General features: G+C 35.6%; 1 protein-coding gene and 1 non-coding gene across 51 annotated transcripts in view; both read right to left on the bottom strand.

The window, feature by feature from the left end:
- Positions 1-23,862, bottom strand: part of TRDN (triadin) — a 386,488-nt gene that overhangs the window by 328,345 nt on the left and 34,281 nt on the right. For all 50 annotated transcript variants that reach the window (XM_084957615.1, XM_084957622.1, XM_084957696.1 and 47 more), the window contains exon 2: positions 10,728-10,937. In XM_084957615.1, the coding sequence (XP_084813741.1) occupies positions 10,728-10,937 (210 nt within the window). The remainder of the gene's footprint in view (positions 1-10,727; positions 10,938-23,862) is intronic.
- Positions 14,148-14,254, bottom strand: LOC146406043 (U6 spliceosomal RNA). The gene has a single exon (XR_014832812.1). It is a non-coding gene; the product is annotated as a U6 spliceosomal RNA (small nuclear RNA).

Raw genomic sequence — 23,862 nt, 5'->3', positions numbered from 1 at the left:
CATAATCATCAAATGTTAAATTTATACATTCTGATTGACTTTGGGTCTTTTCTGCATCATTTTACTCCACTAAACTCATACTCTGACAAACAGTGCACCTGCTTTACCGGGCTAAGTGCCAGGGGAAAAAAATCAGGGAAATTAATTTTCAAGAGGAGTAGATAAATGGCACACCTCATTAGAAAATCTATTTAAAAGGCACATCAGGAGATGTCTGCAAGACTTTCATAAGAAATTGATGCTTCCCACCATCATGTTCTTGCTGGCTCTCTTCTCAGATTACTGATCTTACTTCCTGGTAATAAGATTCAAATTCAAGTTACATTTAATGAATGCCTCCTATGTGCCAAGTAGGTATGTTTTACACAGATTATCTTCTCTAATTCTTACAAAATTGTTTTGAAATAAGTATAGTTTGTGGAATGCTTGCAAAAAATACTAGATGTGCTTTGAGGCCCCCTGATAAAGTCATATAACAATTTTCCCTTCTTATGGATGAGGATGCTAATAAATTATGACCCTTGTTCTTAGGTAAGAAAAGCCACAAATTACTATAATTTACTCCTGTATACTCTGACCTAGAGGAAAATCATTAACATCTACTAATGCCTAAGTTTGTAGTCATTTTTTTAGAAATCTTATTTTATTTGCATTTTTTATTTATAGAGAAAGTTGTCCCTTGGTTAATAAGGCTAAGAAATTTGTAAGGAATGGCAACCAGAGCCCATGAATTCTGATCCTAAAAGAGTCTTTAGATCATCAGGACACACCTCTATTACTTGAAAGGACGTCATGACTGAGTCTGAAAAAGCTTGGGGGCAGCTTTTGCAACCCCCTAGGCTCAGTTACTGAGAAAGTAACACTGCCCTGCCCCCCATCCCAACATGGGGTTTCTGAAGACATTCATCACCCGGGAAAAAAACTAAAGGTACAATAGATAATATCCAGGTGATCAGACACCTTGGTTTGTACTTGTTGTCCTGAGGTGAATATTAATAGCTCTCCATTTCACTCTTACAAGTGTCCTATTTTGGATGATAAATTAGACACTCATTTCATAGGGGTGGCTTTGTGTGCTGTCAAATCATTGAACTGGAACTTCACTTCCCACAATTCCCTTATATGTATGGTCTAGGTAACAGCTGGATTCACAAGAAATTTGCACAAGCTTTGGAAGGGGAAACAGAAGTATTAGCCATTGTTTGGTTTCTGAAGGTTGAGGCGGGGCAGGTGCTGCAGTCTCTTACACTTGTTATTATGAATATGCTGGCTGACCTTGACGTTTGAAATCAGCCGGCTGCATCTCTTCCAGTTCCCGCTGGACCTCCTCCTTCAACATCTACAAACCTGGCCAGGTGCTTGTGTGCTCCCAATGTGGAAGGCACCAGTGACTCACCCACATCATTGTAATCTGAGGTGATGAGAGTCAAACAAGGGTTCCAGTTTGTCTTTAGTCTTCCCTATTCTATTCCCATCTGCCCTTTTCAGGGATGGGGTTCAGGACCTGTTGCCCTCAAATATGGCACGTTGGCATATTGAATATTTTCAGCTAAGGAATTGGAGAAATAGCATGCACAAGAACTTTCTGACCTTCCCCTCATATGAAAGGGGTCCTCCCTATGCCCCGAGGAAAGAGAAAGGAATGTCCTTATCCCTATATGCCCAGAAGAATCTGAATAAACAGGACTTACTGTGCTCCCCAGTTTGCTGCACTTAGCGCAAACCCTTTTTTATTCTGTCAGTTTTTCACCCCTTTCATCTTTTCATCAAACCTAGTATAAAATTGCTCAGTTTTAACTGCTTCTTAAGGTCTTCACTTCCTTATGAAGGCCCCTGTTTCATATAAAATGTATATTAAATAAATCTAAATCCTTTCCTCTTGTTAATTTGCCTTTTGTTACAGGAGGCCAAGCCAAAACTTAGAAAGGTAGAGGAAAAGATATTTTTCTTCTCTGCATCGTATTCAACTCCCCTTACTTCTGACCCAGTGTCAGATAAATTGCAACAGCCTTCCCTAGACTGCTTAATCAGCTCTCATGCAGGCATAGGTCATATAAAATAAATTCCCTTTTTAACACCAATCATGGTTACTCTACTCTGATGAAACTCTGACAGATAGACCATAAAATTGTTTGAATAGCATTTGGACATTATACTTAGTGAGAAATGGAGGGTAGGTGAAATCTCTTTTCTAGTATCTGATTTTTGTGGCCTCAAATTTGTCTTCTTTGAAAAGATAAAGCAAAACCACAAATTTTGCATTCAGAAACCAAGGTGCCATCCCCATTTCACGGATGAGAAAATGTAAGTTCAGAGTCAAGTTAACTTGCAGGTTACAGACCTGTAGAGTGAATCCAAGTCTTCTGAAATAAGTACATATTAAAAACCAATCTATATGTGCCTCACAGGTAGATTCTATACAGATAAATCAGATCAAAATCAGATAACAGAGAATCATGAAGATTGCCCAAAGGAGAATCAGTCTTCTCAATCCAACACAGTAGTACTTGCTTATGAAAACAGATTTTCATTTATCTGTAAAGACTTTTTAATATCTTGGAAGAATTTATCTACTTTTCCCAAGTACCAGGGAGTAATTTATATCCCAAGGACAGTTGCCCTATCTGGCCTTCAGAACTATTTCTAGCATGATTTCTTCCACAACTAGCCTTATTTCTTAAATATTAACAATACATATTTTAGAGACTATTATGTAGTATAAAAGACTTATCATGGAAATAATATTAATGACTAGTAAATGTTGGAAATGTATCAATTAAAAATAACATTAGACATTAGACCTGCTCTATAGCACAGAGAACTCTACCCAGTAGTTTGCGATAATCTATGTGGGAAAAGATTCTGAGAGAGAATGGATATGTATATATGTATGACTGGGTCACTTTGTTGTATGGCAGAAATTATCACAACCTTGTAAATTAACTATACATCAATAAAATTTTTAAAAAATAACATTAGAAACACAAGAGCATCATTCACATTTTGAAACTCTTACTGAAGGAAACATTTTTTGGGGGGTGAAGAAAAGAAAACAAAATTAAAAAGCCAGGCTAAAATGTAATAAATGGAAAAAAGAAATCAGAATTTTAATATAAGTGGATATGTACCATCCAACCAACAGTTAACACTGAGTTACAGTTTTTATACTATAATTTTACAAAGTGAACTTACACTCTTTTGGTTCTAGAAACTGATCATTCAAATTTTAATTAACAAAAAGTATTTGAATTTCTTGTTTAAAGAATTTATATATATGTCCTTTAGAATTTCAGCTTTGAGATTTTTTTAAAACTTCAAATCCATTGGAGAATATTTATCTTCCTCGATATAACCTCAAGATGCCAGCCATCCAAATGCACCATCTTTCTCTTTGCGCCCACTGTAATTACAATCTCTTTTTGTCAACTAGAGTACGGTTCTTCCTTAGATCTTATCACTTTTCTGAAGATGCATAACTTAACAATATAATTTTCTGAGTAAAACATATGGTAACTAGTACCACACTGGCCCCGAGTGATTCCACCTGCTGGTATTCACACCATTGTGTAGTCTCTTCCAACACTGAGTAGGACTGACCTGTGTGTCCAAAAGGATTTTGCAGAAATGACAGTGTGTGATTTATAAGTCTAGGTCATAAGGGGCATTGTGGCTTCTGTTTTGCTCTTTCTTGGATCACTCAGTCTAGGGGATGCCAGTTGCTATGTCATGAGGACACACTAGCATTAACTTGACAGCCAGATGAGTGAGACATCTTGCCAATGCTTCTACAACCCCAGAAAGAAATTTCCAGCTATCTGCAGCCCAAACCAAGGCCTTCCTTGCAACGTCAAGATGCACCCTAAGCGAGAACCACGTACTTAAGCCATTCTTAAATCTGTGACCCACAAAAATGGTGTGCAGTGATAGATGTTCATTATTTTTTAAACCTCTTACTTTTAAGGTAAATTGTTATACAACAATAGATGACCATTACAAAATACGACAAATTTCATCTTGAAAACATTTTTATTCTAATTGTATAAAATATAATTATTAATTTTTAAAGTGGATCAAAACTGCTTGACTGGATGAAATAAAAATTGTTATGATAAATACTTGTTCCTGAACAATGTAAGAAATTGTTTCAAAACCAAAATATCAGCATTATTCATTACTTTAAGCAATATATATCAGAAAACCTGCTATGTGACAGGGACTCAAGTACTGAGACGAATAAGAGAGTTTCTTCCTTGAATAAGTTTAAGTTTCTGAGTGAGATAGACAAGTAAACAGTTACTTATAATACAATGTGTTAACTGCTGATAATACAGATACCCATAAGGTACTAAGAAAATGAAAGCATGGTAAAGCAAACTTTTCTTAGGAAATCTGAAAATGTTTCGCAAAAAAGGGATAAATTCATCTTTCAAGAAAATTGAGGAATGAATCTCCTACTAGTGATGTTAAAATTTTTATAGTACCCGTGGTAAACCAGGTTCTGTTCTAAAAATTTCAAGTATATTCCCTTACATAGTAATCTTAACAATCTTATTACATAGATTATCTCCAGTGTATATAGATAATGAAAGTGAGGCAAAGAGAGGCTAAGTGACTTTTCTGATATTGCAACAGCTAGAAAGCTGTAAGATCCAGATTTAATGAAATAGCGAGGAAATTCAGCACCAAAGTTCACATTCCTCCACTTTCTGCAATACTGGAGCAGGGAGTGAGGGAAGAATGGTACGAGCAGAGGTGAGAAGGAATGGCAGTGTATATTTTCCTAGGGAAAGAAAACAGAGAGCAATAGGAAGTATGGCTGGAAAATGGGGTGCATGCACTGAATTACAAGATGAAAATAAAGGGCTAAGCCAAGGACTTGTATTTCATGCCAAGGAATTTGTACTTGGCAAAAATACTTGATGAAATTTATGTTTGATGAAGATACCTTGGGAGCAGTGTTAAAAGGGAGAGACTGGATGAAGGAGACAAGAAGAAATTGCATTAACCCCCTCAAAAGAGAATCAAGGTCTAAAGTATAGTAATGGAGACCCATGGTAATAAAAGGAAGGGGCAAATTTATGAGGCATATGAGAGTTGGCTTGCATAGCGTTTGGTAACTGATCAGGTGCCCAGCAGATTTAAATGATGACTTGCAGGTTTCCTTTTACAGGGAATGGGTAGATAGTTAGGTCATTAATAAATATAGAGAAATGGAGGATTCTTCACCAAGAAGATGTACTTAACAAATACTTCTTGAAGGAAGAAATCAAGTAGTAGTAATACTGAGGTTATTATTTCCGTCTCAGATGAAATGCCAGTAACATAGGCATTATCCATAGCACCTAATTACAGTGGTTCAAGGAAGCTCTACTGTGGACTTTAAGTGTATCTTATATTTAAATAAATCTAATCTGAAAGCCTAATCATAGGTAGATATTCATTTTATAAAATAATTAAAAACAAATTCAACAGTGATTTCTGCAGTGCACTTTTTTTTTTTTTTTTTTTTTTTTTTTTTTTTGTCTTTTTAGCTATTTCTTGGGCTGCTCCCGCGGCATATGGAGGTTCCCAGGCTAGGGGTCTAATCAGAGCTGTAGCCACCGGCCTACACCAGAGCCACAGCAATGCGGGATCCGAGCCGCGTCTGCAACCTACACCACAGCTCACAGCAACACCAGATCCTTAACTCACTGAGCAAGGCCAGTGATCGAACCCGCAACCTCATGGTTCCTAGTCAGATTCGCTAACCACCGAGCCACGACGGGAACTCCTGTAGTGCACTTATTAAATTATTAAGTATACAAATATGAGATTTACATCCAATTCGTAAAATACATATAGCATAAAGATTGAAGAACTATATTTTATGACCATACGTGGTCCTAAAATTTAAATGAATGAAATTCTAAAAAAGGAAAGAACAGATGAAATATCACAGTCAATACAGGCTCAATGGAAGTGAAATCTCCTAGAGAAACCAATGGTTTTTAACTTAAAATTCTAGGTCTTATTTTATATTATGGAAATTTCAATTGTATATTCTTTCTTTTTAATTTTTTTAAATTGTTATTTCCCCAATACAATTTTTTTTCTACTGTACAGCATGGTGACCCAGTTACACATACAGGTATACATTCTTTTTTAATCCCATTATCATGCTCCATCATAAGTGACTAGACATAGTTCTCAGTGCTACACAGCAGGATCTTATTGCTAATCCATCCAAAAGCAATAGTTTGCAACAATTAACCCCAAGCTCCCAATCCATCTTACACCCTCCCCTCCCTTGTGGGGTGTGGAGAAAAGGGAACCCTCCTGCATTGTTGGTGGGAATGTAAGTTGGTACAACCACTATGGAGAACAGTATGGAGTTACCTTAGAAAACTATACATAGAACTATCAATCGTATATTCTTTTAAGAGCCTGCATTACATAGTACACCAAAACTAGTGCCTATTTAAAGCAGAAATCTATGGCTGTGGATGAACAGCCCTTTTGCTTTTGTTGACATCATGGGACTTATCTGTGTACCTGTTAGATGTGCTCACTTTAGCCCAGCTACAATGGTACAGGGGCAGAGTCATCTCAACCACACCTCCATGTCAATAAAACCAAATGACACAGTTTTGTGTTATTTATACATATTTTTCTTTTAACATTGACATCTTCTGGCACATATAGTAGACACTTGATAAATAATTGTTGCATGAGTAAAAGGTCATAATGAGAAGAAGAGGATCCCTCATTATATAGAATGCAACTTACAGTATTTATTGTTTCCAGGTCCTACTGATTCTATTCCTACTGAAGAAAAACAGGAAGATTGGGAGATGGGCAGTGCAAATATGAAGAAGCACATCAAGAGGTTCATGACATATTTTGATTATGATGCACAGTCATAAGCTAAACTCATTCATCTATTCCTTTAATACTTATTGAGCACTCAACTGATTCCTTCCCTCAAGGAACTCATAATAGTCAATAGAGCATGTCAGATGTGGAAACAGATAAACATAATTTCAAAAATACAAAAAGACCTTGAACAAAGAGATGAACAATGCACTCAGAAATTGAAGAGGCTATAAAGAAAATCTAAATTCCTCACTTGTTTTATTTCTATTTTATTCCAAATCCATAAGAACAGTGAAGATACAGTATCTCATTACAAATAATTACTGGCCAGTGAAGATACAGTATTTCATTACAAATAATTACTGGAAAATCCTTTTAACACTTTATTTTCAGCAACACAAAATAGGATATTTTGAAAATGGTGGCATAGAAGGACTGCAGCTCACTTTCCCTCACAAAAGCATCAAAATTACAACAACCTGCTGAAAAACCTTCAACAAAATAAACTGGAAAACTATCAAAAAGTTATCCTGCTCAGCACAAAGAGAAACCACATTGAGAAGGTAGGAGGGTCAATTACGTGATATAAGCAATCCCATACCCACAGGGTGGGCGATCCCCAGACAGGAGAGTGACTGTATCGCAGAGGCTCGCCCACAGGAGTGAGAATTCTAAGCCTCATGTCGTGTTCCCATGCCTGGGGATCTGGCATTGGGAGGAGGAGCCCCCAGAACATTTGGCATTGAGGGCCAGCAGGGCTTGTGCACAGGAGCTCCATGGGACTGGGAGTATGGAGACTCCACTCTTGAAAGGCACACATAGGCTTTCACGTGCACTGAGTCCCAGGGCAAAGCAGAGACTATATAGAAATCTGGGTCAGACTGTCTGTGTTTCTTGGAGGATCTCCTGGGAAAACAGGCAGTGACTTTTCGTGGGGAAGGACAATGGAGGCAAATAGCATATGATATCACATATCTGGAATCTAATATATGGCACAAATGAACCTATCTACAGAAAAAAAAATGGAAAAACCTATCTACAGAAAAAAAAAAAAACATGGACATGGAAACAGACTTGTGATTGCAAAGAGGGAGGGGAAGGGAATGGGATGGACTGGGAGTTGGGGTTAGTAGATGCAAACTATTGCATTTGGAGTGGATAAGCAATGAGATTCTGCTGTATAGCACAGGGAACTATATATAATCATTTATGATGGAACACAATGGAGGATAATGTGAGAAAAAGAATGTATGTTTATGTATTACTGGGTCACTTTGCTGTACAGCAGAAATTGACAGAACACTGTAAATTAACTATGATTTAAAAAATAAGAAACAGAGCAGAAATCAATGAAATAGAAACAAAGAACCATAGAAAAGATCAATGAAACTAAAATCTAGTTCTTTGAAAAAAATCAACAAAATTGATAATTGATAAATCCTTAGGTGGATTCATCAAGGAAAAAGGTAAGGCCAAATTAATAAGAAACCTATCTAAAGAGACAAAAAAAAAAAGACCCATATTCTGAAAACTATAAGATGGGGATGAAAGAAATTAAAGATGATACAAACAGATGCAAAGATAACATGTTCTTAGATTGGAAGAATCAATATTTGCAAAATTACTACACTACCCAAAGTAATTTATAGATTCAGTGCAATCCCTATCACCAATGGCATTTTTTCACAGAATTCGAACAAAATAGTTTAAAGTTTGTTTGGAAGCACAAAAGATCTAGAATAGCCAAAGAAATCCTGAGAAAGAAAAATGGAGCTGGAGGAATCAGGCTTCCGGACTTCAGACTGTACTACAAAGCTACAGTCATCAAAAAAGTACAAAAACAGAAATACAGATCAGGGGAACAGGATAGAAAGCCCAGAATTAAACCAATGCACCTACATTCAACTAAGGAGGCAAGAAAATACAATGGAGAAAAGACCGTCTCTTCAATAAGTGGTGCTGGGAAAACTAGACAGCCACATGGAAAAGAATGAAATTAAAACACTCCCTAACACCATACACAAAATAAACTCAAAATGGATTAAAGACCTAAATGTAAGACCAGATACTATAAAACTTGTTGTGGAGAACATAGGCTGAAACCTCTCTGATATTAACAACAGCAAAATCTTCTCAGATCCACCTCTTAGAGTAATGACAGTCAAAACAAACATAAACAAATGGGACCCAATTAAACTTGAAAGTTTTTTCACAGCAAAGGAAACCCTAAACAAAATGAAGAGACAACCCACAGAGTAGGAGAAAATCTTTGCAAATGAATTGACTGACAAGGGATTAATCTCCAAAATTTATAAACACTTCCTACTGCTCAATACCAAAAAAACAAACAACCCCGTCAAAAAATGGGCAAAGATATAAACAGACAATTCTCCAAAGAAAACATGCAGATGGCCAAAAAACACATGAAAAGATGTTCAACATCACTCATTATTAGAAAGATGCAAATCAAAACCACTATGAGTTACCACTTATACCGACCAGAATGGCCATCATCAAAAAGTCTACAAACAGTAAGTGCTGGAGAGGGTGTGGAGAAAAAGGAATCCTATTTCACTGTTGGTGGGAATATAAATTGGGGTACAACCACTGAGGAAAACAGTATGGAGATTCCTGAGAAAACTAAAAATAGAATTACCATTTGATCCAGCAATCCCACTCCTGGGCATATATCTAGATAAAACCTCCCTTGAAAAAAATGCATGCAGTCCAATTTTCATTGCAGCACTATATACAATAGCCAAGACACAGAAGTAACATAAATGTTCATGGTCAGAGGAGTGGCCAAAGAAGATGTGGTACATAAACACAATGGAATAAAAAGCCATACTCAGCCATAAAAAGGAATGAAATAATGGCATTTGCAGCAACATGGACCTAGAAATTATCACATTAAACGATAGTGAAGTTAGACAGTGAGACACAAACATCATATGCTATCACTTATATGTGGAATCTAAAAAACAGACACAATGAACTTATTTGCAGAACAGAAACTGACTCACAGACTGAAAAACTTATGGTTATCAAAGGAGACAGGTTGATGGTGAGGGATGGGCTGGGGGATTGGGATGGAAATGTTGCAAAATTAGGTTGTGATGAAGGTAGTATAACTATAAATATAATCAAATTCATTGAACTGAACAACAACAAAAAGAAAGCAATGCAGTCTGGATATCAGGAGAACAAAAAAATTTTTTTTTCTTTTTTAGCCACCCCACAACATATGCAGTTCCTGGGCCAGGGATCAGATCCGAGTTGCAGCTGTGACCTATGCTGCAGCTGTGGCAATGCCTGACTCTTAACCCACTGTGCAGAGCCAGGGATAAAATCTGCATCCCAGCACTGCAGAGATGCTGTTGATCTGTTGCACCACAGTGGGAACTCCCAAAAGAGGATGTTAATTGGTGGCAAAGAAAATGTTTGGAAAGGAAGCTTGGAGCCAGGTGGTAGAGCGACTTAAAAGTACACAATTTTCATTCATCCGAAAGTGTTTTGTTTGATATGGTTTGGTTTTAAATTGCCAAGTGTGAAACCTACAAATTACCCTCTTTAATGGCTGATAAAGTCCCTATTCCCAAACCAAATATTCACCAAGCTCTGGAATCATTATCTTCATGGAACTGCAACATTCAGCTTTTGTGCAGCTCTTCAAATAGGGAAATCAGTTGCACCTGAAGTCAATGAGAACAAGAGACAAAGACTAGAAGGGAAGTTGAGGATGGGAAATAGACTTCAGTGACCCCAAAGAATGTTTATGAGACGCTTTGTTTATGTGCCGGGTGAAGAGAAACAAAGCCAGAGCTAGGGAGAACACTGTTTCCTTTCATTTAAGAGCCAAACTTCATGAATCTTACCTGAAAAGTTTTTGTAATCCACTAAGTCAAACATAACAACGGCCACAGCTGACCACGTGATGATCAGAGCGATGACCAGAAGCCAGGCTGCTGGGGAGCTGAATGTTGTCACTATGTCTTCTGTGACTGTCCTCTTCAGCACCTTTCCAGGGGATTTGGGCACAGATCCGTTCTTGCTGTCTATCACAGTGGTGGTAGTAGATGCATTTCCTAATCAAACAATGAGAAAGGAGAATCACAATTTGGAATTTCATGTCAAATATTGATAACAAAAAATCTCCCACAAAACACAGACTATAAAAGTATATGAAGCTTGTTTATAGCATGTTCTATAGCAGAAGACAGCTCTTTAGCGGCAGGGCCAAACCTCTCTGCCTGCTACCACTTCCTCAGCATTTACCCTCCACCCTGATACCTACAGGCCCTCATAATCAGTGTTCCTCATCTTCCAAGTTCCATAAATACTGCCATCAAGGTTACAACTTTGTCATCATCTTTAATCATTCTTACATCTCCCTTACCACCTACTATATCCAATACCATCAAGGGCAATGGCTTTTTTTGGTCAAGTTGCTTTTTAACACCTTTTTCCTTTATTTAGGTTCATATGTCAGGTCTAAATGCAAGCAAAAACCTCTCCTCTAGTCAGTGATAAAATAGTTCAAATGGATGAAATTCCTTTTGGATATCCTTGTTTAACAGCACAATTGACACTCTATCAAGGCTATTCATTTTTATTTGTGAAAGGGGCACAGAAAATTTAAGAGATTAATGTTGGAAAAATCTTATTATATCCAGAAACTTTTTTATTCCTAGTTTCAAAAGTCTACATGTTCATGACCAAAAATTCAAAAAAATGCTTAAAAATAGTAAAATAGATAGTAATTTGTTTTTATTGAACAACAGTTGATTTATAATAGATAATTATTTGTTTTCTCACCACTCCAAACAACTGCGGATATACTATTCTATTTACAACAACTTTTCTGTACATGCATACAAATATACAAATATGTTTTGTTTCTGACAAGTCATCATTGCACTGTCATTATTTTTTTATTAGACAATATATAATAAACATGTTTTCTTGCTGTACATATTCCATAAAATAGTACTTAAGTGGCTGCCTGGCATGTCATTTCGTGGTTATGCATAATTTAGTCAAAGAGCTTTTCACCCTGGCACATAGCAGTTTTCTCAGCACATATTAGTGATTTTTCCATTAGGAGAATTTCATAAATATAGAATTTCCGGGACAAATAATACAATCATATTTACATCTTTTGAGAATATATATGTGTATTTGAAAATTAGTCTATTTTTGAAAATTGTATATACCAGCATTCTCTGTTTCCTTATCCTTGACAACCCTGAGTCTTACCAGTCTTCAAAATAAGTACAATCACACAGGAGGAAATCATTTGCAATTCTATGATTACTAGAGATAAGCTTTTTATATGTTTATTTTTTCACTTATATTTTCCTGTGAAATTATTTAATTTTTTATTTTTTAAATCATTTTTATCTTTTCCATTATACTTGGTTTACAGTGTTCTGTCAATTTCTACTGTACAGCAAAGTGACCCAGTCACACACATATATATATATACATTCTTTTTCTCACATTATCCTCCATCATGCTCCATCACAAGGACTAGATATAGTTTCCAGTGCTATACAGCAGGATCTCATTGCTATTCCAAATGCAATAGTTTACATCTATTAACCCCAGACTCCCAGTCCATCCCACTCCCTTCCCCTCCTCCCTGGCAACAAGTCTATTCTCCAAGTCCATGAATTTCTTTTCTGTGGAAAGGTTCATTTGTGCCATATATTAGATTCCAGATATAAGTGATATCATGTTATTTGTCTTTCTCTTTCTGACTTACTTTGCTTAGTATAAAAGTCTCTAGTTCCATTCATGTTGCTGCAAATGGCATTATTTTGTACATTTTTATGCTTGAAAATATAAAAAAAGTCCACTGTGTATATATAACACATCTTCTAAATCTATTCATCTGTTGATGGACATTTTGACTGTCTCCATGTCTTGGCTATTGTGAATAGTGCTGTAATGAACACACGGGTGCATGTATCTTTTTCAAGGAAAATTTTGTCCAGATATATGCCCAAGCATGGGACTGCTGGGTCATATGGTAGTTCCACATTTAGTTTTCTGAGGTACTTCCATACTGTTTTCCATAGTGGTTGTACCAATTTGCATTCCCACCAACAGTGTAGGAGGGTTCCCTTTTGGCCATACCGTCTCCAGCATATGTTATTTGTTGACTCGTTAATGATGGCTGTTCTGACAGGTATGAGGTGGTAGCTCATAGTGGTTTTGATTTGCATTTCTCTAATAATCAGTGATGTTGAGCATTTTTTCATGGGCTTGTTGGCCATCTGTATGTCTATTCAGGTCTTGGATAAATGTCTATTCAGGTCTTTGTCCATTTTTCAATTGGTTGTTGGTTTTTTTGCTGTTGAATTGTGTAAGTTGTTTGTATATTTTAGAGATTAAGCCCTTGTCAGTTGCATCATTTGAAACTATTTTCTCCCATTCCACAGATTGTCTTTTTTTTTGTTTTTTTTTTTTAATGGTGTCCCTTGCTGTGCAAAAGCTTGTCAATTTGAATAGGTCCCAATGGTTTATTTTTGCTTTTATTTCTGTTGCTCCGGAAACTGACCTAAGAAAACAGTCGTACAGTTGATGTCTGAGAATGTTTTGCCTATATTCTCTTCTAGGAGTTGGATGGTGTCTTGTCTTACATTTAAGCCTTTAAGCAATTTTGAGTTTATTTTTGTGCATGGTGTGAGGGTATGTTCCAGTTTCACTGATTTACATATGCCTGTCCAATTTTCTGAGCACCACGTGCTGAAAAGACTATTTTTTCCCATTTTATATTCTTGCCTCCTTTGTCAAAGATTAATTGACTGTAGGTGTCTGGGTTTATTTCTGGGTTCTCTATTCTGTTCCATTGGTCTGCATGTCTCTTTTGGTACCAATACCAAACTGTCTTGATTACTGTGGCTTTGTAATATTGCCTGAAGTCTGGGAGAGTTATGCCTCTTGCTTGGTTTTTGTTCCTCAGGATTGCTTTGGCAATTCTGGGTCTTTCATGGTTCCATATAAATTTTTGGATTGTTGTTCTAGTTCTGTGAAAAATATCATGAGTAATTTGATAGGGATTGCATTAAATCTGTAGATTCCTTTGAGTACTATGGCCATTTTTACAATATTAATTTTTCCAACCCAGGAGCATGGAATATCTTTCCATTTCTTTTAATCCTCTTTAATTCCTTGATTAATGTTTTATGGTTCTCAGCATATAAGTCTCACCTCCTTGGTCAGGTTTATTCCCAGGTATTTCATTTTATTAGGTGTGATTTTAAAAGGTACTGTATTTTTGTATCCCTTTTAAAAATATGGAACGCTTCACAAATTTGCATGTCATCCTTGCACAGGGGCCATTCTAATCTTCTCTGTATCATTCCAATTTTAGCATATGTGCTGCTGAAGCAAGCACTGTTTCAATTTTTTAATTAACCTCTTTCAGTGGTTTATAAAACTGTGTACATATATACATAATGTATATATGTGCACTATTACATAATGTATGTGTATCTATCTTATATATGTGTACATATATGCATGTGTATACATATGCATGTATGTACTTAACATGTATGCATTTCACATTCATGTATATTTATAAACACACACATATAAGATAGTACAATTTTATCTGATCTTATGTTGCAATTTTTTTTCCTGAAACTGTTTACTCTTTCTTTTTATGGTGTTTTAATGAACAGAGTGAACATTTTAAAATTTTATAACTTTTTCAATTTTCTTCTGTAAAGTTGCTGGCTTTGCATGGCTGGAAAACCCCCCTCAATGGGGAGCAGGCACATATGATCATACTGATAACCCTTGAATCATAGAAAGTTATCTCAAGAAGAAACTTAGAGATCATCTGAAACAAATACACCAGGTTATATTTAAGAACAAGTGAAGACCAACTAGAAATTACCTAGATGTATAGTAAATAATCGAATTCTAAAGAGAAAAGATTTCCCTACCAATTCAAATATTTTTGCCAAAATCACAGCTTAATGTATTTCATGTACTTGAAATATATATTATCTATTACAAAGATTTAACATATCAAGAAAAAATTGATTTAATTATATTCTAGTATACATAAGTATTTTCAATTTAACTTTTATCTCTAAATTACATTCCCAGATTTAAAAAAGCAAACTCCAGGTTTTCAAACTTCTTTGATACATTTTACAAAATATATTTCACCTAAATAGAAGGAAGAATACTTGTAGTTATTCTTAAAATAATCATTATTATCATCATAACCATCATCATTACTTTTACCCCACCTTCATAGCTAGGACTATAACAACTACTATCATAAAAAGGAAAGGCTAGAAGTACAAGATTAACCTTAGAAACAAAAGTTTAGAGACTGAATTCTCAAAAAATGCAGACATTTACATCCACTTAATAAGCAAGTACATTGGATTAAGACATTTTCAAGGAAGCAAAAGTGGATGCTACAACTCCCTCAATGTCTTTCTTAATTAATTTATTTCTTTTAATACAGGAAAAGAGGGACACATACTGTAATTTATTCATATTAAGGGAGGCTGTTTTGCACCATTACCAAAATTAAAAGAGATGATCTAATAATGAATAAAGTTATTTCATTATAATATAAATATTTTTGTTGTAAATAAATTCTTTAACATAGAAAACTAAAGTTTGAACCTTCAAACAGATGTGTACACCAGGTATTTAAAGTATAAATCCAGGAGTTCCTGTCATGGCTCACTGGAAACAAATCTGACTAGCATCCATGAAGATGTAGGTTTGATCCCGGGCCTCACACAGCGGGTTGAGGATCTGGCGTTGCTGTGAGCTGTGGTGTAGGTCTCAGACATGGCTTGGATCTGGTGTTGTGGTGGAGGCCGGCAGCTACAGCTCCGATTGGATCCCTAGCCTGGGAATCTCCATATGCCATGAGTGCGGCCCTAAAGTAAAAGACAAAATGATAATAATAAAGTATAATTCCAGTTCATAAGACAAGTTATAGTTGTCAGCAGAAATAAAAATACTGCATTCAAAATTAAGTATTCTAGTTAAACTTTTATTCTATTTCTTTCTTTACTCATAAAATGGTAATTTTCTTCTCTATATAAAAAAATAAAATAAACGATAAAAAATCCTAGACAGGAAGTTCCCGTTGTGGCTCCGTGGTTAACGAATCCGACTAGGAACCATGAGGTTGCAAGTTCGATCCCTGGCCTTGCTCAGTGGGTTAAGGATCCGATGTTGCCGTGAGCTATGGTGTAGGTCACAGATGTGGCTCGGATCCCGTGTTGCTGTGGCTCTGGTGAAAGCTGGTGGCTACAGCTCTGATTAGACCCCTAGCCTGGGAACCTCCATATGCCACAGGTGCGGCCCTGGAAAAAAGAAAAGAAAAAAAAAAATCCTAGACTGACTAGGGTAAAGAAAATCAAATACATTCAAATGCATATATTAGTAGGTATTAATAATAACCAAACATAACTAATACAACTATTTTTTTATATAACAATGGTAATTCTAGCCACATGTTTTAAAGAGTAAAAAGCTGATGAGGAAGATCAGTGGTAACATCACTTAAGATTTTAAAACAACTTTAGGTATAAATTAGTAGTAGTGACAATAACTTTCCTCTCTTTTCTGAAAAACCCTGTGAATACATATCCCAAGTTCATGAACTCAATTGAGCTGAAATGATATCAAAATGCAAAAATAGTTTTAAAAAACAGATCTCACAGATTTACTTGAGATGGTGCTCAAAGAAGGAAAAATTAGAAAGAAGTCATATCATATTCTCTCATTGATTTTGGTGCCAAATTCCCAATTTGGTGATTCTGAAAATGGATGAATGAGAGGAGTGCTTTGAAATGCCATTTTAGAACCAAGTGGGGCTACAAGTGAATCAACCTCTGGGATTATGATTTGCAGGGGAGTAAGTGAATTACAAGTATCTACAGAGGCCCACCTGAAAGCTAATATGTTGCTAATCTCCAGTCTTTTAACCTCTAGAAGTTTTCCTGCTACTGCTATATAGAGAACATTGGAAGAATTGCTTTTGCTCTTCAGACTCACTTCAGTGAACTGTGTATTGGAAAGTATTTCTGAAGACAATATCTTAACACACATGCTTGGTGTCTTGAAACTGAATGAATAAACATTGCAATTTGACACAAAATTAGTTGAATCCTGGTCACATTTTTTAAAGATAGAAAAATTTTAATAGAGTAAGGATTTCTATGTTTTTCCCTTTTGGGGGGCAGAGGAGCTTTTTAGGGCCACATCTGCAGCACATGGAGGTTTCCAGGCTAGGAGTCCAAATGGAGTTGTAGCTCCCAGCCTACATCACAGCCACAGCAACACGGGATCCAAGCTGCATCCCCGACCTACACCCATAGCCTACAGCAATGCCAGATCCTTAACCCACTGAGCAAGGCCAGAGATTGAATCCGTGTCCTCGTGGAATCTAGCTGGGTTCGTTAACCACTGAGCCACATTGGGAACTCCTATATTTTTCCCCTTTTTACCAGAAAAATAAACTACATAAATTCAGGAACTAATGCAAGTTCAGAATTAAAATACGATTTTTAATTTTTTTAAAGAATTGATATTAGTGTATATTTCAAATTTTATTTCACCTTACAGTCCTGCCGAAATAATTACTATATAATATTTTAAATAGATAAAAATAAAGTTAACACTAAATAATTTAAAATTTTTTTTATTTTCATCCTCACATCCTCAAAAATTCCACTTATAAATTAATCAAGATTCAAGTGATGAAAATATATTAAGTATCCAACAGCAAAATCATAGCACTTTGAAAGTAATATGAAGTTCATCCTGCTTAAGGAAAATTACGTGTTGCCTTTGTTATGGAAACACACTAAGTTGTACCTCTCAATTTCCATTCAAATTTACTTGCAGAAGCCACATACAACCAAGACGAATAAAATTGAGGGGAAATAAATTGCCTTCTCTGACAGCTGGTCAAGATAAATGCAAAGAAGAGAGTGTGTAATCTGAGATTTTTAATGTTTGAGAAGTACTTTGAAGATGACAAGAGCTAGTTATTGATACGGTAGAAAAAATTAGAGGTAAATATTACTGAACAATTTGACATGGGTGATGCTTCTTGAAAGTTGGATTCTCAGAACTGGAGCAGAGCAGTGAGGATATGTGACAGTACTTTCCATGCCAACTTTTTAATTCCATTTCTTTTGATTTCAAATTATTTTGATTGCCAGATAGCCAGAATCAGCTTCAAAAGAAGTGGGGATCTGGCTGAAAGGTCAAGTGACTCAGCCCCATAAAGCAGAATTTGGAGCTGCTTATGTGCTGATTCCCAAAACTAGCTTCACAGCCAGGTTATGCATCAGAGAATAACTCATAAGCCTCCTTGAAGAATTCACCTAATCTCATCATGCCTTATGTTATCAGATAAGGAAACTGCCAAGCACATGTGCCTATTACTCCTTTGCAACACTACCAACATCATCTTTTCCAGAATGCTCAAGGTAGACACCTATTTTCTAGAATAGTATAAATAAAATATTGCATACTCATTACATAAAACCATTAATTATGAATTTTGCATTTCAGTGTGTGTTATGATTTGTGGAATATTCTAACACTAATTTTTTTTCTTTAAGAATTAGAGAGCAAGAGAGAAAAGGAGAGTATATAATATCAATGACTATCAAAATATGCTATTTCAAAATTATATTAAGAATGTAATTCTCAATCACAAGTAAGAATGACCTTTGCTATATTTTTAAGTGTTCAAGAAAATATGCATACAATTTAAAATTTTTAACACTGTAAACCAGCTATAATGGAAAAAATAAAAATCTCTAAAAAGATTTTTGGACAAACTCTACTGAAAAGATCTTTAAGCAAGTAAAATTGAAAAGTGAAGAATACATTTTTTAACTTTCATATTTTATTAATCTTAGTGTTTGAAGAATGTCTATGTACATATATATAAATCTGTGACAATTAAATTACTCTCTTCTAAAAGTATACACAAACTGAACAAATTTTGAGAGTCAATATACATCATGACAATTCATAAAACAATATTTATCAAAATAATCCTAGACATGCTAATTGATATATATGTAATATTGGTAAACCATAGAAATAACCTCAAGTATTTTTTAGGAGTATCTAGATTCTAAGCACTTAAAGGAAAAAACTATTCATTCTCTTTCAAGGTAAAAATTGCTTTTGTCTTAAACCAGAAACTGATCCCCTGCCAATTTCACTGAAAACCCTAAACTGCCACCTTTTTTCTGAAGATTTGGGGTATGTGATTATTGTAATATTTCAGAGGATGATTTGGTCACCTATTCTACTCATGGAGATGCATAGATATATACCTATATTTTACATTATTTAGTACTCCTTCCTAACCACCTACTCTCTCTACCCTTCCAGCAAGTGAATTTCTTTTTCCAGTGGTGGGGTTAGAAAGTAAACCCTCTCCTAACTCTCAGCTATAGGAATGAGGCTTTAAGACCAGCCCGACCATTCAGAATACTCCACCTTGCTGAGGGTGAAGGGTGGGGCAGTGAGAGTCCTCATTTTTTGTGGTACTACTTGTGGATACCCTCTTTCTGCAGAGGCTGCCATATTGGTGGGGTCCATCAGTCGCTCTCTAGTGCAAGAGCTGAAGAACCTGCTGCAAGGTGGAAAGAGGCAGGGTGCAGATATCACCATGTGTGTTCAAGGAGCCGGCTGTGTTTAGAGTCAGATTTATCACTGAACTTTCCAGTTACATGAGAATATATAAACTCCTTTAAACTGGTTGTATTTGCATTATCAGCTCTTAGGTGTTTGATGCTCTTGATTCTGCTAGGAATTTAAATATTTTCCTTCTGTTTGTATTGTAAGAAGTGATCAGTCAGAATGATCTAAATATTGAGCTTCTTTTTTAAAAAAAGTTATTTTCACTTTTGAAAAAAAAAAATCAAATCTCACTCTTATTTTTTGAGGGGCTGTACTGTCATGGTCCTAAATGATTTGAGGACTTTTGAGGTTTTCCAGGTCAAATTTTAATACTGAAGTGCTCTTTAAGCAAGTAGATTGAAAAGTGAAGAATGCATCTTTTAACTTCCATATCTTATTAATGTTAGTGTTTGAAGAATGTGTGTTCACCTGTGTTCTGGGTGAATGAGAGGTAGATCTCCCTCCCAGGGCAGTGGGCCCTTGTTGTGACCTGCTAGCCCTCTTCCCAGAACGCCTTGCTGCCAAGTAACAGATGTCTCTCCTTGCTTTGGTTCCTGTAAGCCTAATTTTCCCTTAACTTTCGAACTTTTCATTTTCAACATAGCAGTTACCCACCATTCAGAATACTTGTTTTCCTACAAAGAGTATATTGAATTTAAAGGTGAAAAGCAGGGACGAGTGCATAACTAGAATTCACTTTGTGAAACAAAAATGTATTGAATTCTTAACACATTATAGGTAAAATGCGTTGTGTTTTACCAATCTAGTGTGGGCAAGGATTTCTGATGAATTTTTTTTTTTCTATTTAAAAATAAAATGGTCTTGCTGAAACTTTGCTTTTAAAACCTAACTTCTTTTTCAAGAATCGCCTCAAATGTCAACTGTGTAATATTTCCTTGATCTTTTGAAGTGAATACTACTGTTTTTCCCCTTGATTCTGTAACACTTTTTTTTTATTATTATTAATACAATGTCATGGTTAAAATTATTCCAACTTTGTAGTTCTTTTGTTTTCAATAAAGCTCCAGGAAGAGAGCAAGTCATCTATCCTTTCATAGCACTTACCACAGCACTTTTTATACACAGTGAAGCCCCAATAAACACTTATTAAATGTGAAAAATATCATAAATTTTGCTAAGGGTATCAGCTAAAGAAAGTCATATCAAAAATCTCAATATTTCTGCATATGTGCAGTACACAGTAATTTCTATCCTGAGAAATAAATACAAGTCAAAATATATCTTTATACCATGAGAAAATGTTAAAATGAGAGCTATATTTACTGATAAAAGTAAAAGCATATCTGTTCAGAAATTTTGCCATTTACTACAACATGGATGGACCTGAAGAGTACTATGCTAAGTGAAATATGTCAGACGGAGGAAGATAAATACTGTATGATATCAGGTATATGTAGAATTGAAAATATACAGCAAACTAGTGAATCTAACATAAAAAAGAGGCTCACAGATATGGAGAATAAACTAGTGATTTCCATTGGGGGTGAGTATAGGGACAATGGCGGGAAAAGGGAGGGAAGAAATAAATTACTGTCTGTAAGATGGGCTCAAGGATGTATTTATTGTACAACACAGGGCATATAAATATTCCCTGTGACAACTGTAAATGGAAATTAAACTTTAAAAAACTGTATAAAAATTAACAAAATAAAGTAAAAATAAAAGTATATCTGATAACGGGGAGTTCCCATCATGGTGCAGTGGTTAACGAATCCGACTAGGAACCACGAAGTTGCAGGTTCGATCCCTGGCCTTGCTCAGTGGGTTAAGGATCCAGCGTTGCCGTGAGCTGTGGTGTAGGTCACAGACGTGGCTCGGATCCCACGTTGCTGTGGCTCTGGCGTAGGCCGGTGGCTACAGCTCTGATTTGACCCCTAGCCTGGGAACCTCCACATGCCACAGGAGCGGCCCAAGAAAATGGCAAAAAGACAACAAAAAAGACAAAGAAATAAAATAAAAGCATATCTGTTCAGGTGCAACTCAGAAAAAGTGAGAGGTTTAGCTGGTCAACATAATTGAGGCTTCCGCAGAGGAGGAAAGATTAGTGGTGTAGAGACAAAGATGTGCCATCTCTTTGACTAAAAAAAGCATATATTTACTAAATAATGTTAATAATTAAGTGGAGACACTCCTTTCTAATGAGGCAGTTAAAACTAGCATCTTGAACATTATTAAGGTTGTTAAATTTCCAAAAGGTGCAACATCTGGGGGAGGTTTTTACAACCAGATTAAGCAGAGTAAATGCAAAGATGAATAAAAGTGCTGAGGATCAAGTTACAAAGATGTGACAGTGCATTTTCTCAGTCACCTGCGGCTGCCACCACAAAATACCACAGACTGGGAAAGACCTCTTCTCCAAAAACCGTCATACTGAGGAATAGGGCTTCAACATGTGAATTTCGAGAGATATAATTCAGTCTATAGCATGCATGTCTCTGCTTATTTAAAAATTACTTAAAAGAATATCAATATATTTGAGCTTAATAAGCATAGTTATTTTAAGAGAGCTATCTTTTTCATGTCAAAATGGAAATCACGGCCATGGTCCCTTACTACCAGTATATGCCCAACCAGCCCAAATCAAAATGTCTATATGTATTACACAGCATGGGATAAGTTTAAGGGTGAAATTAGTCAATAAGACATGATATGGGTTTTTTTTTTTTTATGACAATGATTTTGACAGATTTAATCAAATTCATTTTAGGAAAACAATCCATCTGACTTCATGATACCAGAAAGTCTCATGCAAGAAGACAAGTCACTTTAGGGTCTGTCTGATTTTCTGAGTTTGAAGTTTGGGGACGGAAGCAATGGAAAATCTCCCAAATTCTGTGAATTCAGTCTAAGGCAAAGAAAAGTTAGACTCTGGTTCAAATATGATTTGAATAGGACAGATATAAGATCCACAAGATCCATGAACTATATTCAGTTCTTTTGAGAAATTAACTTTCTTGTATTTTATATTTGGGTTGGCACATTTTCTTCCTACACCAAATATACATAACTGAATTGCTTTACCTAGCCGCAGCAGTCCTTTTGCTAAATTGCCCCACTGTCATTTAATTATCAACCCACTGAAATAGAAAAGGCTTGAGTAATGACCTGCTATTTCAATTTGGAAAGAAATTCTAAGTTTAATGCTTCAAAATCATTGGCTTTCCATGATTTTTTGACTGTAATGTGTATTTACTTTCTTTTTCTACAGATATTTTCAAGGAAATCAATTCTTCCTTAAGAATTAATCATTTGCTGCTTTTACCCCACACGGAGTCATTCTCCTAAAACTGCAGTGTCAAAATAGCTTCTATTTTACTTCCATTAAGAGAATGTGATAGTCTCCCCAACCCAAAAAAGAGTACACAGCATATTTATACTCTTTTTATATAAATTGACTTGATGATATAACAATAATGACACCATGTGATACTTATGCTTAAAACTTGTACCCATATAAAATAATGGGTTTTTTACCTTGCATCAGCTACTTTCAGGAAATTTCAGGAGATACAAGAACTAAGACCTAAATTTCAAAATTACTTTCAGGTTTACTTCTCTGGGTGAGTTTTTAGGCAATTGTTCCATGAATCAACCTAATTTTTTGTTGTTATTTTTTTGGCTTTTCAGGGTTGCACCCTCGGCATAGGGAAGTTTCCAGGCTAGGAGTCGAATGGGAGCTGTAGCTGCCAGCCTACACTACAGCCACAGTGACGCAGGATCCAAGCTGCGTCTGCAACCAACACCACAGCTCATGGCAACACCAGATCCTTAACCCGCTGAGTGAGGCCAGGGATCGAACCCACATCCTCATGGATACTAGTTGGATTAGTTACCTCTGAACCGTGACAGGAACTTCCTAGTTTTTTTAATATAGTTAAATATAAACAAAATTAGACCCGTGTTTTTAATTTATAAGGAAATTTGTACCCATTTGTTGGGAAATTAGTGATAAGTCAATAATTCAATATTTTCATATGTACATATATATGAATAAGGATATTTTGAGTATATAACCATTAAGGAGGAACATAACTAATTTTATTGAGTACCCCAGTGGCTTTTGAAATACAAATCACAAAGAAGTAACTTTATTTTTGTGCATCTTTAATTATTAGTAATGTAAATTGACACTTCCTATAGTTATACCAGAATTAATGCCATTGCCATACGACTAAACACAGACACACAGAATTTTAAATATTTAGGAATTTTTGTGAGGAAAATATATGCTTAGAATTATTGGGCACCATTATAATAGGATATTATTACATTTTGTTTAACTTGAAC

This window comes from Sus scrofa, chromosome 1, assembly GCF_054392235.1.
Source record: "Sus scrofa isolate SSC_HxYL_T2T_F1_AM1 chromosome 1, Sscrofa_HxYL_maternal_Yorkshire_Landrace_v2.0, whole genome shotgun sequence".
Lineage (NCBI taxonomy): Eukaryota > Metazoa > Chordata > Mammalia > Artiodactyla > Suidae > Sus > Sus scrofa.
Note: the sequence above shows the minus strand (reverse complement) of the source record. Positions and strands in the feature narration are given on the sequence as shown.